Source organism: Bufo bufo, chromosome 4 (genome assembly GCF_905171765.1).
Source record: "Bufo bufo chromosome 4, aBufBuf1.1, whole genome shotgun sequence".
Taxonomy (NCBI): domain Eukaryota; kingdom Metazoa; phylum Chordata; class Amphibia; order Anura; family Bufonidae; genus Bufo; species Bufo bufo.
In genome coordinates, this window is record NC_053392.1 from 147838906 (window position 1) to 147854802 (window position 15897).

A 15897-nucleotide genomic window follows, 5' to 3' on the forward strand; every position below is an offset into this window, starting at 1 on the left:
ATTGTGGATGGGAGTGTTATGGGGGGATCTGTGGGTGACACATATAGCAGTGTCATCCACAGATTAACCACCCTACAACAGTGCCATCCACAAATCCCCCCCATCATAATGCCATCCACAGATCCCCCCCAACAATCATAATGCCATCCACAGATCCCCCCACCATCATAATGCCATCCACTAATCCCCCACCCCATAACAGTGCATCATCCATAGATCCCCCATAATAGTGTCATGCACAGACTGCCGTTAGTTCAAACCCACCAAAAGCACACCTTTTGGTTAGAATTTTTTTTTTCTTATTTTCCTCCTCAAAAACCTAGGTGCGTCTTATGGGCCGGTGCGTCTTATAGGACGAAAAATACGGTATATATATATATATGTATAGTGACACAGTGAGAGGTTTGGTCTGGTTAAACAGGTATTTGCCAGGTGAGGGCAAATACCGGACCGGATTTTAAATGCCAGTCCAGGTTTTGGCAGCACCTGGCTGTCCTTAAATAGGCAGCTGGGCTTAGAAGCCATGTCTCTGTGTTGGGATCTGGGAGCCTTGTGTCTGGATGAAGGCTTGCTACCTGTTTGGTGTGAAAACAGGTTGGTGCTGCTATCAGCAAGGACTCTTTGAGGCAGAATTGCCACATTGTTTGAATTACCACCAACACCGCAAGGTGACTTTTTGTTTGAATATGACTGCTTGTTTGAGCACTTGCCTAAAGTGTGAATAAAACACTGAACTGATTGATCCAATAAACTTTTTGTTGCCTCTATACTGCGTCCGCTAATCCTGTCTACCAGAGGAAGTACCCACAATATATATAGGGGTTAAGGCACTTGGTCTGGGGTCTGTATGTATTAAGGGGTCTGATTTCAGTATATATTTTAGAGTCTGGTCTAGGTCTGTATTTATCTACGGTGCTGGATTCTGTTAAATGGGTATTCCCATCTGAGACAACGGGGTCATATCTGTAGGATCTGCCCCCATTGTCTCATAGGGGCAGGTTCCACCTATGGGACCCCCACATATTTCATAAACGTAGCCAACAAAGTCCCAGAGGGCGCACCGCACAAGTACGGCTGCCCTCCATTCATTTCTATGGGAGGCAGAAAATAGCCAAGCCCCATTGAAATAGCTCGGCCTCATAGAAATGAATGGGAGCGGTGGCTGCGCAAACGGGTGCGCTCCCATTCACTACTATTGGGACAGCGCTTGGTGGTGGCTGGACCCAGTGGAAATCTGGGGTCCTCCAGCCACCACTTTCCCAGCTCATTCTCGATATAGGTGTGGGTCCCAAAGGTGTCTCATTGTCTCAGATGGGAATACCCCTTCAAATAGAACAGTATAGACCGATCACCATTCAGAGTCTATGGGACTGCTGGAGATAGCCAAGCTCTGTTCTTGGCTATACAAATTCGGGATTGTTGGCAGCTATCGTCTATCAGAATAACAGAAAGAACCAAGCCAATCAATATGGTATAAAAGCCTAAGATGGGAATATCCTTTCACATGTCTTTCTATTATTTTCCCCCTAGTCGAGGACAGCGGTGTTCGGCCAACCTGCTCTAGAAGCACAATCTCCGATACCATCAGGAAGAGATTAATTTTCCATCATGTGCTCGGGCAGGGAAGTTATGGTAAGGTCGTCTTGGCGGAGGATACTTCTAACCATCAGAAGTATGCTGTTAAGATCATCAGCAAGAGATCCATGCTTGCCAACTGCAATGAGGCGGATGTGTTGGTGGAGCACCGAGTCTTACAGCTGGCATCTGGGAGCCCCTTCCTTGTCCACGCGGACTTTGCATTCCAGACCAAGGTACACTTCTGACAACTTCACTTTTGTCAAATGTCTCCACTCGTAACCCAATCAGCAGAAAAGGGGGCAGCAGCACTTGGTGGAGAACTTAGGCCCCTTCACTGCAGCACCTCTCAGAGCGACCAGCCATTTGAAAGAAAGGGGTCGGGTAGGACTGCAGGGACCCCCAGTGATCAGAAGAATGGAGGTCCCTGAGTCCCCATATGAATGAAGCAGTAGTTTGCATACATGACCACTGCTCCATTTACTTACAGTCTGAAAATGGCAGCACTGATTGGATAGAGTGAGTCTGTGCAGGTACACCCCCCAACTGGTTACCACTCCTCTGTACCCTTACTGCAGACTGCTAGCAATTCAGGCATGTCAGGAGTGGTGAAAGATCCTCTTTAAAGGAGCAAATAAAGGTTATTTATTCTATGATGGCAGGTTATATCATTTTCTAATTTACTTTATTTGTGGACTATAAGACGCCCCCAGGTTTGAATTACAGAAAATTAGAAAATAACATTTTCCACTTATTTAACCTTCCCTGGTCGAGGTCACTTATTTTGTGGTCTAGCGTAGAGAGGGTTAATAGATTTAGTCAGTGTGTCATCTGCTGACCATAGAAAGCAATGGCGTATATGATCACCTTATTAAAGGGAACCTGTCACCGGGATTTTGTTTATAGAGCTGAGGACATGGGTTACTAGATGGCCGCTAGCACATCTGCAATACTCAGTCCCCATAGCTCTGTGTGCTTTTATTGTGTAAAAAAAACACGATTTGATACATAAGCAAATTAACCTGAGATGAGTCAGAACTTGAAAATATGACTTTTCTCTGGTCACACAAGTAAGATATGACTCTTTTATGTTAATTTGCATATGTATCAAATCGTTTTTTTTTTACACAATAAAAGCACACAGAGCTATGGGGACTGGGTATTGCGGATGTGCTAGCGGCCATCTAGCAACCCATGTCCTCAGCTCTATACCCAAAATCCCGGTGACAGGTTCCCTTTAAATGTACCTACCCAAGTGTCTCCTGTCTTTGCTCTGCATTGTCCTGCCATGCTTCTTCTGCTGTATTATTTCATTTTTTAGGTATTTATTTTTACCTTTTAGGATTATGAATATTGTACAAATACAGTACACATGCCCAATCCTCGAGGAGCATATTACATACACAACTCAGCATATCCATAAACACTGTATTACTTCATTGTTTACCTCCAGTGGCTAAAAACCTATCCTCCCCATGTTATGGACACACAGACACTTGGCTCAATAAAGTGCAGTTATCAGATCTGTGTCAAGTGCTATGCACCATATCTCCATCACTGGACCAGGACAGATTTATAGCAGCTGGGAGGAAACTAATGACGGTTCCCATTCAGTAACTGCAAGCAGAGATCCTAATAACTGAGAATTTCATACAGAAAGATTGTAAAATTGTAGAATCTTTCACTATATACAAATATTAAACTTTACTTATTGACACTGGAATATCCCTTTAAAGATGACAGATGCCACTGCTAGATTCCATATAGTTCATGTGTAGATGTTCTGATGGTTTGGTAATGGTGTCTTCTATGTCACAGATGCTTGTTCTACTTGGTCTGGAATACATGAGCTGCGGGGACTTTGATCAGTTCCTAAACATGAAGGGGCGGCTTGACATCCCCAGTGCAAGGTATGGTTAAATAAGAACCTCAGCTAAACGGTTAGAAAATGACATGAAATATTAGATCCAGTGTCCGGCCTCATGCACATCACACTGATGAGATCTGTTCCCCCAAAAGAAGACTTGAAGACAGAGAGGAAACGTTCCTCCAGAAATCACATCTTTGTGATCTTTTTTTCTGATATCTCCCCAGTCCGATGTGTAGGAGCCTTAATCATATTCCTAGGTATTAAAGGGGCCCTCCGGGAATAGTTATTAATGGCCATAAGCGACACATTCTAGAACATGACTAGGACTGGTTGCTCTTTAAAACCCTGGAATAGAAGTCCATGTGATTTTAAGCCACCATGCAGCCCTTTCCATAAGACACTGCCCCAGGGGCGTAGCTAAAAGCTCATGGGTCCTGGTGCAAGAGTTCAGCTTGGGCCCCCGTCCCTCAGTGCTTGTTGGCAAGGGGCAGGGGAGCACAAATCCTTCCTGCTGCCTGAGGCAAACATTGAAAGGGCACCCCCTCATGCCAAATTCATAACCTAACCCCTTCCCTCCAGCCAGAGGTGTAAGTTGACCAGTATGCACTTTCTATAATGCCAGTGTCTTATGTGGCACAAGGGTCTTTGGGCCCCCTCAGACTCCTGGGCCCGGTAGCGACTGCTACCTCTGCACCCCCTATAGCTACGCCCCTGCACTGCCTCATTATTTGACAGTTATAAGAAACATTATTGTCTCTTATTCTGGTGACTGGTAAGAAAGTCTAAGAGTCTTCTGTGTTATCCTCGCATTATATTCATTCATTTACTTTTCTGACAGATTCTATGCCGCTGAGCTCGTGTGTGGCATCCAATATCTCCATTCTAAGGGCATCATCCACAGAGACCTCAAGCCCGAGAACATCCTGGTGGCTGAGACGGGCCATATTAAGATCACGGATTTCGGTCTCGCACTTGAGAACATGCTTGGAGACCGCACAGCCACCGAATATGCTGGAACAGAAGGCTATGTGGCTCCTGAGGTGAGAAAAAGGGGAGTTTACATCATTTTCACTGATCCATTTGTATTGAAGGGGTCCAGAATATTGATCATTCATCCTTAGGATAAGCATGAGCATCATATTGGTGGAAGTCTGACTTTTTCTGGACCCATGAAATGACCTCTTTAATTACCTTCATGCCATCTACTGATCTCAGGGATCAGCTGTTATTGCCAGGGGAAGCTCGGGGTGACCATTCATTTCCACTGCAGTGGGTGCTTGTGGAGAAACCTAATATTAGAATATGCTCATTCAAATGAATGAACCCCCATGTAACACTTGGTTACACCGAGTCTACAAAAGATGACTTTGTGGTTGCAGTTTATCTGCTGCTGGATGGAGGCAGAACATCTTGTCATCATTCCGCTAAACACCTTGAGTGACTCCATTCTATGATATGTTGGCAATGGCAGAAACCTTAGCACCTACAATGTGGGTAAGAGCTGTGTACTAATCTTCTCTCCTTCCTGGCAGATGCTGGCTAAGGAGGAGTATGGCGTTGGAGTGGACTGGTATTCATTTGGCGTCATCTTAAATGAAATGATTACCAGTAAGTGTAAGTACGATCCTACACAATTTGACATCACACACTCCAGCGCCGAAGACATCATTAAAGAGGTCAGTATGTTACTGCATAACACTACTGTATTTTATACAATGTTACATGACAACCTGTGATAGAAGACATCTCCCCCTACAATACCCCATAGAGCACCATGATCTCCTTCACTAATACTCACCACTGTAGTGTTTAGGAGAGGTCCCCGCTCAGAGGTGCTGCTCGCTGGGTAACAATACACAACCAGCACTTCTGTAGTATACAAGGTTACAATACTGGTCTCCACAACAGAGGATGCTAAGAAGTCACCTCTGGACCCACAACCTTACCAGATCCAGCACAGACTTAGTAATAGCACAATCTATGTTAAGAGTCCTGGCCCGGAGCCTGGTTAAATAGGAGCAGCATGAGCTGCCATTTTTACCAGCACTGAGGCAGACATTATAGTCGTTCTCCCATCGTAACATATGAGTTTTCCTTTAAAGTAAGAGTCTGGTAGTTAATGTACTGAGGACAAGTCTACATACTTAGTCCACCCCTCTGAGCTTATGTAACAAGCAGCCACAGATTTCTAAAATCTCCCATTGCTGACACTACAGCCTAAGTCCAGCATTCAGACAGAATAAACATTAGGGCAAATTTATCAAAACTTGCACAAGAGAAAAGTGGAGATTTCATTTCCCAGCTTTCCCCTGAAAATGTAAGATCTGGAATGTGATTGGTCATTGTGGTCAAAGGTCGTTATAGTCACTAAGTTATCATTACATTTCTCATTTTCAGCTCCTCCAGAGAGATCCTGCCAAGCGCTTAGGAGTCCATGGTAACATCAGAGGCCATCATTTCTTCCAGCATATTGACTGGGTCTCTGTGGAAGCCCTTGAGATGCCACCACCACACATCCCTGTAGTAAGTGCATAAACAGAAAGTCTACCGTGCTCTAGATACACGTCATACACTGTATATGCAGGGACGTAACTATAGGGGAAGCAGGGGAAGCGGCTGCTTTGGGGCCCTGACCCAGAAGGGGGCCCATCCAGGAAGAGGAGGACTAAAAGATTTTGTCAGGGCCCCCATAACAGTATTACACAATGAATTATATACAGTGACAGTATATACAGTGTAGAAAACGGATGGAACAGCTGCCAGGCCTCATCTGAGAGAGCGATCTTTACTAGCCACAGGAATGGGGGCAGCATAAAAGGAAGGGGTTGCGAAAAAATTACTAGGGGAGGGGGGCTTCATTCAAAAATTTGCTGTGGGGCCCAGTCATTTCTAGCTACGCCACTGTGTATATGATTCTCAATGTCAGGGGCTTGATAGGGGGACATGTTGGCAGGTAAGAAGGAGGGGGCAGAGCCATCAAGCAGTAGCAATTGTCACAGGACATGGTGGTTTGGGGATTGGGCCACTAAACTCCAACTCCAGTAATGCATGTCAGCATGCAGAGCTTTTATGTGTTTTCAGTAGTTTGCACCTTGAATGTATTTTGGAAGGTAAAGTCATAATTATATTTGTAACAAATAATTCTTGAATGGAGCTGGTTGGAGGCAGACCCCTGTAATGAGTGCAGGCCACTACCCTAATTTGGCATTTAATATGCTTTATACTCCTACAGAAAAATATATCTTATTATGGTGGGGGATGAGTACATAAGGTAATCATATTACATGTGGAAATACTACCAGCATAAGCTTCATATGAGGTCTGTCACCAATTGTGATGACCATATCCTCATTTATATCTATTTCTTTTTCTTGTAGCCATCTATACCTCAACGCTGTCCCAAACCATTCAACCTGGGCAAAATGGAGGCAGCCGCCAAGAAGCGACGATTGCCACTGAAACATCAGGCCATTTTCAGAGGGTTATCATTTGTCACCCAGTAAACCCTCCACCAGCTCTAATGTCACCAGAGCAAGATGTCCTCCTGAGCCCCTGGAGAAGATGAATGGATGGACAGAAGAACAGATCCAGGTATATAGATGGAAATAAGCAGTGTTCCTATACAGTTGTATAAATTACCTAATGATTCAAGATTTAAGCTGCTCCAAATGTGAAGCTCAAATTTTATGAGCATTAAACAGTTGTGTAAAATCCCTAATCTTCATATGTAGCACAAAATCTTTGTATATTATACCACATTATATGGTATCTGTATTGATTCTTCCTATCATATATACCACAGTATGAAGACAACAGGTAAGTATAGACTGGATCCTGGAAGCCCTCCCTGCGATTGGACTGAAGGAAAACATCTTGAAGACATCTTGACGACAGAGGACACTGATCCTGGAGCCGATCCCACTGGATGATGGATGTGTACGGGCATTTGATCCAGGGACTATTTTCCCACTGCTTTATTTGCAGTTTGGAAGGAGTGTTTTTCCCCTTAGATTACGACAGATTGGCAGATGTCATAAAGGGGTTTTTTCTCTCCTTCTTCTGGATCAACACAGTTGCCCTCCCCAATTCAGCCATTCACCTAATTCAAAGTACAATTTGGCCAACCCCTTGCGGACCGATTATTTAGTGATTGATTCTGGGACTAATCTGACTGCCATGCATGGAGTCGGGAAGGAATTTTTCCTCATTACAAGCTGATGGCTGAGGCTCAGTGAGGTTTTTTCGCCTTCCTCTGGATTAATAATATCTGATCCAGGGAAATCGTCTGACTGCCCTAAGCGGAGTCGGGAAGGAATTTTTCCCCCTACAGGGGGTTTTTTCGCCTTCCCCTGAATCAATAAAAGTCAATGGATGTAACTTATCCTCGACTTTGATTTGCAATTTACACCAAAACTTCAGTCCCATCATTAATAAGATTATAAATTAAATAAAATTCTCCATTCCCCCCTTATATCGTTGTGTGCCTGGTTTTATTTCCACTGACTTAGGCTACCTTCACATTAGCGTTTTTTGTGGATCCGTCATGGATCAGCAGAAACGCTTCCGTTACAATAACACAACCGCATGCATCCGTCATGATGGATCCGTCTTGATCACCAATGAAAGTCAATGGGGGACGGATCAGTTTTCTGTTGTGTCAGAGAAAACGGGTCCGTCCCCATTGACTTACATTGTGTGCCAGGACGGATCCGTCTTGCTCCGCACCACATGGCGGACAGAAAAATGCTGCAGGCAGCATTTTGGTGTCCGCCTCCAGAGCAGAATGGTGACTGAACGGAGGCAAACGGATGCATTCTGAGCGGATCCTTTTCCATTCAGATTGCATTAGGGCAAAACTGATCCATTTTGAACCGCTTGTGAGAGCCCTGAACAGATCTCACAAACGGAAAGCCAAAACGCCAGTGTGAAAGTAGCCTAACACGTGCTCAGGGCTGGATCACGCTGGTCTCATCATATGATCACATTTTAAGCTTCTGCTCTTTACTTTCTGTAAGGGTACTTTCACACTTGCGGCAGAGGATTCCGGCGGGCAGTTTCCGTCACCGGAACTGCCTGCCGGATCCAGCAATCCGGACACAAACGGATGGCATTTGTCAGATGGATCCGGATGTGGATTGAATTGCATTGAAATAATGCATCCGTCTCTCCAGTGTCATCTGGAAAAATGGATCCGGTATTTATTTATTGTTTGCATTTTTAAAGGTCTGCGCATGCGCAGACCGGAAAACCAGATCCGTTTTGCCGGAACTCTTAATGCCGGATCCGGCACTAATACATTTCAATGGAAATTAATGCCGGATCCGGCATTCCTGCAAGTGTTCAGGATTTTCAGCCGGAGAGAAAACTGCAGCATGCTGCGGTATTTTCTCCGGCCAAAAAACGTAAGAGGGACTGAACTGATGCATCCTGATGCATACTGATCGGAATGCTCTCCATTCAGAATGCATTAGGATAAAACTCGTATTAAGCTCCTGTGATGGAACTCAACACCGGAAAAGAAAAACGCTAGTGTGATAGTACCCTAAGGCCAAGTTCACATGTCAGTTATTTCCATCAGTTATTGTGATCCAAAAGCAGAAGTGAAGCCTACTCAGAGAAAAAGGTACAATGGAAAGATATTCACCTGTTCTGTGTTTTTGACCTGCACCCAGTTTTGGCTCACAATAACTGATGGAAATAACTGACCAAATAACCGTTACGTCACCTCCACGAGCTCCAGGAGATACAAGCAAGCGCTAAAAGGGAAGGATTTGCATGGCTACAGAGAGAGAGATAGCAAAGTAACCCAGCTTAAGGCGATCCAGACGCTGCTGCAGAAGGATAACAAGTTAAGACAACCTACGTACCCTAGAATAGCGGACACTACAGCCACAGTTGCTAGAGCACAGCTCTTAGCCAAAGTAATCTGAGGGCCAATGACATATTCATCTGCTTAGCTCATGCTGGAACATCTGTGAGGATGTTGCATTTTATACAAACTACTGCTGGATGTACTAGAACTTTAATCCTGCACACAATAAAGACAGACTCTTGTTTAATCTGGCCTGGTCTCTGACTCTCTGACACCAAATGTATGCAAGGCTGAGCAGGATGTAGGAGTGCAGGGCTGGGGGCTAAATGTCCACCCCCTGCAGTCCTACCGCTTCCTGAGGCAAAAAGATCAGTTTGGATGGTGCACCCCGTTGCACTGAAGTGGGTGAAATCTGTGGCAGAAAACTACGGCCTACTAATGTCATTTACAATTTGCAGATTTGACTGAGCAAAGTTTCTGCAATGTGTGGATCAGACTATTTCAAATCGCATCCACCTCGTTGTATGTAAATGCAGCGGAGTTAGCAAAGTGGACATTTTAAGTTCGCAGCATGCCAATTTCTGATACAGGTTTTACACGCGCAGTTTCTTGCTATCAGCAGTGTTATCATGGTTAATGGTTTACTGTCCCCGACTACTTTTATTGACCCTACCTACCTTTTTCTAATTTGGACCCACCTACAACATGGGGTCTTTATAATTTTTTTCCAGACTAAAGTTGTTGGGGTTTTTTGGGCACCGGCAAGAGGGGCAGTGCACAGGAGGGACACTATTTGGCAGGGCTCTTTGGGTGATGGGGAGATATGAATTGGTAATTCTGTGTCAGAGGAGCACTGAGGGCACAAAAGGTCCAGTCTTTGGATAGAGGGAGCAGAAGCAACAGAAAGGAGCATTGGGGGATGGCACAGCCTGCCAGCGGCTCAGGAGGGAGAGGTCAAAGTAAAGAAACTACACTTCTGAGGAGTCAGGGCTCATGCACACAACCGTATGTATTTTGCGGTCCTCAAAAAACGGATCTGCAAAAAATACGGATGGCGGCCATTTGCATTCTGTATTTTGCAAAGTGTAATAGAACAGTACTATCCTTGTCTGTAAACGGACAATAACAGGAAATGTTCTATATTGTTGCGGAACGGACATACGGAAACCGAATGTACACCGAGTAATTTCTGGAACGGAACGGACACAGACAGTGCGTGAGCCCTAAGGAGGACCTGATGTGTGTTGAATAGTGTTGCGCAAACTTGTGTTTTCAAATTCGGAGCACAAGGTTCGCGTTATCAAAAGAATCCTGTTATGGATTCCGCTACCATGGACCATGATGGAATGCACCACGGAAGGCTATAGACTTCTATTATGCCAGGTGGCAGGCCAACATAAGAAATGAGCAATTCTAGTACCATCATGGATATATACGAAACACGATGGTACAGAATAAAAATAAAAAAAGGGTCTTGTAGCCTCAAACATGAGCTAAAAATCATAAAAAAGTAAAAATTTGCTCAGGGGATATGGATTAATTAGCTGACTAGAGAGTGACACTTTGAGCCTAGAATAGTGAACCTTTTCACAAAATTCTAACTTTTGCACGATATTCTAATTTTTCGAGTTTCACCTGTATATATATATATACACTGTATATATATATATATATATATTAAAAACTGGTATCAATAAAAACTACAGATCGGCCTGCAAAAAATGAGCCTCCACACAGCTAGATATAACTATAAAAAAACGTTTTGGGGTCAGAATATGGTGATGTGTAAAAAAAATATATATATAATTAGACTCCTTTCCCACTTGCGGTAGCAGGGTCCTGCAGGTTGTTCCTTGTTTGCTAGACCTCCAGCCCGCCCTCGTTATAGTGAATGGGGCCAGAGCAGACTTCCAGCAGCATGGTGGGCTAGCATTAGCACGAATCCGGCAGGCTGTTCCCCCTCCGGAGCAACCTGCTGGACCCTGCTACCGCAAGGGGGAATGTAGCCTTACCGGTAGTTGCGTTTTCTTGCATCCATCGTGACGGCCATCAGGAGATTGACATCTGTAGGGGCAGAGAGAGGGAGAGAAAGAATGAAAGAAAGAAAGAAAGAAAGAAAGAAAGAAAGAAAATATTAAATTGCCCCACCCACCCTCTCTCCTCACCCAGGTGGGTGTCAGAATTTTAGTTTTAGTTTTTTTTTCCATATGCAGAAGATCTTGTTGCAGAATTTTCAGCAACTGAAAATCAGTTCCGTTCATTAGAATTAGGTGTAAAGCACATGGATCTGCAAGCCTCATTTAGGTGAATAGAACAGATTTTCAATCACGGAAAATTCTTCAACAAAATCTGCTGTGTGTGAATGTTCCCTTATCTGTGAACAGCAGTTACAAAAAGAGTCCCTTTCTGGAAAACTCTGCTCACCTACTGCTAGGCCTCTTGCACACGAATGTGTGCTGCCCGTGCCCGTGCTGCGGACCACAAATTGTGGTCCGCAATGCACGGACACCGACCGTGTGCCAGCCGCATGCGGATCGCGACCCCATTTACTTGAATTGGTGCGCGATCCATCCATTCCATAAAAAGATAGGACAAGTTCTATTTTATTGCAGAACGGAAGCAAGGAACGGAACCCCACGAAAGCACTCCGTAGTGCTTCCGTTCCGTGGTTCCGTTCCTTTCTGCACTGCATCTCCAGATTTGCGGACCCATTGAAGTGATTGGGTCCCATCCGTGATGTACGGCCACGGGGGACACACGGTCGTGTGCAAGAGGCCTTAGTATGACATGGCCTGACTACTGATTTCACCTAATGCGTCATTAACCCCTCAGCACATTACAACAGATCATTGCTATCACAGGTGACAGCAGCAATACTCTCGGTGATCAGCTTATTCCCCCTTACAAAAATAGATTGTCCATTTAAAGGGGTTGTTCGGGTTCAGAGCTGAACCTGGACATACCCTATTTTTCACCCAGGCAGCCCCCCTGAGGCTAGCATCGGAGCATCTCATGCTCCGATGCGCTCCCTTGCCCTGCACGGCAAGCGATTTTTTATTTACAATAACACACTGCCGGGCGGTGTGTTAAAATACTGGAATACTTCCCATTCATGTAGGTACGTTTTCATTTTGATGAGCTATCCAAACTCACATTAGTTACATCATAAATACCAGGGAGAATGTACCCTAGGTTGGGTAGCAAGGAGTTGTTTTATATTGGGTATTCTGTGCTTTACAATAGGTATCAGGATATTTATGTGCATTAGTGTTGAGCGAGCATGCTCGGCCGAACTGCTGTTCGGCTTGAGCATCGCTATGCTCGGCACATTGCAGTGCTCCGCCGAATACTGCGGGTGCTCGAGTACAATTTCATACAATGATAGTCAATGGGAGACCCGAGCATCAAACCAGGCACCTCCTGCTCGGAAGAGAAGAGGGTGTCTGGTTCACAAAAAAAGGTTAGAAATTGATGGAAAACCCATCAAAATGGTTTGGAAACAGCCTTAAGAGGATGGCTGGATGCATCTTGGACTCCTATTATCTATGACATACAGTAGACAACCACACAAAGGCTATATGCCAAAAGCCAGGTATGTGGAAGCCAACAATCTATCCGTGAGACAGATAACAGTCAGCATACCTTACAATGGCAGCCTTGTGCACTATGAGACATTCCAAACCAGCTCTCATCTGACTGAGAGCCAGTAAGCCTCAAAGTTGATTCACATCTGTTGGATGGCTTGGGTAGACCTGCGCACCTAGATCAATATCATTAGGGTGACAAAAAGTTTTCTGATGGTCCTAACATAATTTTCAATAACCTGTCTATACAGTTTTATCATGTAAAAACTAATTTGCATAAACATGGGCATATGGGAAAGACATGCATTTGCATGGAAAATTCGCGATCTACACTACTCATTAACAGCGCCATCTATTAGATTCATAGTCTTGTCATAGCAAAGTAATTCTGACATTGTTTTCTCGTCACATATTGTATTTTACTTAGGTGGTAAACTTTTGCGTATCTTTATTAAAAAACTTAAAAATATATAAAAAAAATAAAAAAATTGCATATTTTCCTATTTTCAACTGGAATATTTCACATACCGTATGTTCTGCTTCGCGTTATTGAACTGTTGTATAACACTAGTCAGACAGCTTAACAATAATTCAGAAGTCAAGAAACGTGAGACATCAGATCTGTATGTATTCTCTTTTCTGAATAACTTTGTAAAACTACAATATAAACATAAACAAAACATATGTGTCAGTACATTACATATAATACAGCAGCCTCACTCCATCAGTGAGAGTACTCACAGACAATTCCATCATTAGTCCAGGAATAGATCAAGAGCTCCTCTGCATGCAGCCTGCAAGATCCAGGAGCAGTGCTGAAATGGAGAAGTAGAAACTAACTTTGACCACTAGATGGCAGCAACGTCAAACATAACATTTCAGTATAACCTTTACAGCACATTACACACATTTATTATGCACAAAATGGGCAGAACACTCCCTGTCTGGCATAATTTATTATGTCACTACCTAAATAACTACTGCAATGCAGAAAAAACATATAAACAGGAATGGAATCCTAGCTAATCGGAAACTAAAACTATAATGTCAGTTATAGGTCTAAGATAGATTTTGGAAGTCCCATTCTTTGCAATCTTGACCTCCACCTTCCTAACCTTGCCATCCCTGCTTGGTAGAGCATTGACAATAAGTCCTACAGGCCACTCGTTCCTGCTCTCTTGGCTGTCTTTCAACAGAACAACATCACCCACTTTTACATTTGGGCGATCCTCAGTCCATTTCCTACGGTGTTGAAGATTTGACAGATACTCCCTCTTCCATCTTTTCCAAAAGGTGTCTGCCAAACATTGTACTTGCTTCCATTGTTTCGCATGAACTTGTGTTGTACTTATGGTTCCGGATGGAGCAGACAAAGAGTTCGCTTTTTGAGTCAATAACATTGCTGGGGTAAGGACCATAGGTGTATCTGGGTCTGAGGACACAGGAACTATAGGCCTGGCATTCATAATAGCTGTAACCTCTGCCATAAAGGTGCTTAAAGTCTCATGGGTCAAGTGAGCAGTTTTGGTTTGTAGCAACATAGCGTCCAAGATTCGCATGGCAATACCTATAAGTCTCTCCCAGACACCACCCATGTGTGAAGAGTGTGGAGGATTAAAGACCCATGTATATCCTCTGTCTTGGAGAAAGTCTTGCAATTGTGATTCGCTGGCACAAATGTTAAGTTCCTTGCAGGCTCCTACAAAGTTTGTTCCTCTGTCAGAACGGAGCAGTTTTGCTGGGCCACGAATTGAGAAGAATCTCCTCAAGGCATTAATAAAGCTTGATGTTGACATGGTTTCAAGTAGCTCTATGTGTACAAACAAGTGAAAAGGACTGCCCATCGTTTACGGTCTGCGCTGCCTCCTCTAGTGCGGCGGGTTAAAACAGACCACGGACCAAATACATCTAAGCCCACATTGGTGAAAGGTGGTTGAGCAATTACTCTGTCCTCTGGTAGCTCTGCCATCTTTTGACTTTGTAACCTTCCTCGCGGCTTGCGACAGATGACGCATTTGTGTATAACAGCTGATACCAAGCGTTTGCCACCAAGAATCCAGAAACCTGCGGATCTAATTGCACCCTCTGTGATGTGTCGCCCTTGGTGAACTACTTGTTCATGATAGTACCTAAGAAGCAGTGTCGCAATGTGGTGATCATAAGGTATAATGACAGGCTGTTTCTCTTCCTCTGAAAGTCCTGCAAGAGACAAACGTCCACCTACTCTCAACAACCCATTTTTGTCTAAAAAGGGGCTAAGCTTCCTAAGACGGCTTTGTTTTGGGAATGTCTTTTGTTTTTTGATGCAGTCAATTTCCTTCTGGAAATGTTTGTTTTGAACAGAAGAGATTATAACCGACTTTGCCTGAGCAAGTTCTTCTAGATTGACCTGTTCATGGAAACTTCCCCACCTTCTGACCTGATTGCTGCTGGTTTCCCTCTGGAAGGTTTTAGCGACATGGATGAGTCTGGCTAGGGTCTTAACTAATATCTTTCAGCAAGACAATCTATCAAAGCAATGTGAGTGAAGTGTGGCTTCAGAAGCTCTGGTGCTGAAGCTTGTAATTTCAGGGTCAGCTTCGGGCTCTATGAGAGGAAAAACATTAGCAGTGTCTATATCCTCACAGTGTGGTTGGTACAGAAAGGATGGGCCTGAGAACCATATAGAGTTCTGAAGGCATGCTGCTTGAGTAGGCCTAGTGGCATAATCTGCAGGGTTTTGCTCTGTAGATACATAGAACCACTGATCTGGGTGTGTAGACTGCCTGATTCTATTCACTCTGTTGGAGACATACAGATAGAACCTCCTAGTGGTGTTGCAAATGTACCCTAGGACAGTCTCGCTATCAGTGAAGAATTTCACAGCATCAAAATCAGTGTCTAGTTCATCTGTGATTAGCTCAGACATTTCGACTGCAAGTACGGCAGCACACAACTCTAAACGAGGAATAGTGTGGTTTTGGGCTTAATTTGGACTTTCCCATGACAAATCCAACATGACACACATTTACTGCACCTATAGCTGTGGTGGATGCGTCTGAGAAGATGCATAGTTC

General features: G+C 44.1%; 1 protein-coding gene across 1 annotated transcript; it reads left to right on the forward strand.

Annotated features, from left to right (window-relative positions):
* Positions 1-311: 311 nt before the first annotated feature.
* LOC120999063 (protein kinase C delta type-like) lies at positions 312-5980 on the forward strand. Its single transcript, XM_040429941.1, has 6 exons — positions 312-323; positions 1531-1811; positions 3394-3485; positions 4284-4485; positions 4978-5121; positions 5843-5980. Exons 2-6 carry the CDS (start codon positions 1704-1706, stop codon positions 5978-5980), a joined length of 684 nt encoding a protein of 227 aa, XP_040285875.1. The 5' UTR covers positions 312-323; positions 1531-1703.
* Positions 5981-15897: the final 9917 nt, after the last annotated feature.

Excerpts from the sequence above, each read along its gene's own strand:
- LOC120999063 (XM_040429941.1), top strand. The coding sequence starts at position 1,704 with ATGCTTGCCAACTGCAATGAGGCGGATGTGTTGGTGGAGCACCGAGTC. Across the intron at positions 4,486-4,977 it reads AAGGCTATGTGGCTCCTGAG|ATGCTGGCTAAGGAGGAGTA; the intron begins GTGAGAAAAAGG and ends CCTTCCTGGCAG. Across the intron at positions 5,122-5,842 it reads CCGAAGACATCATTAAAGAG|CTCCTCCAGAGAGATCCTGC; the intron begins GTCAGTATGTTA and ends TCTCATTTTCAG.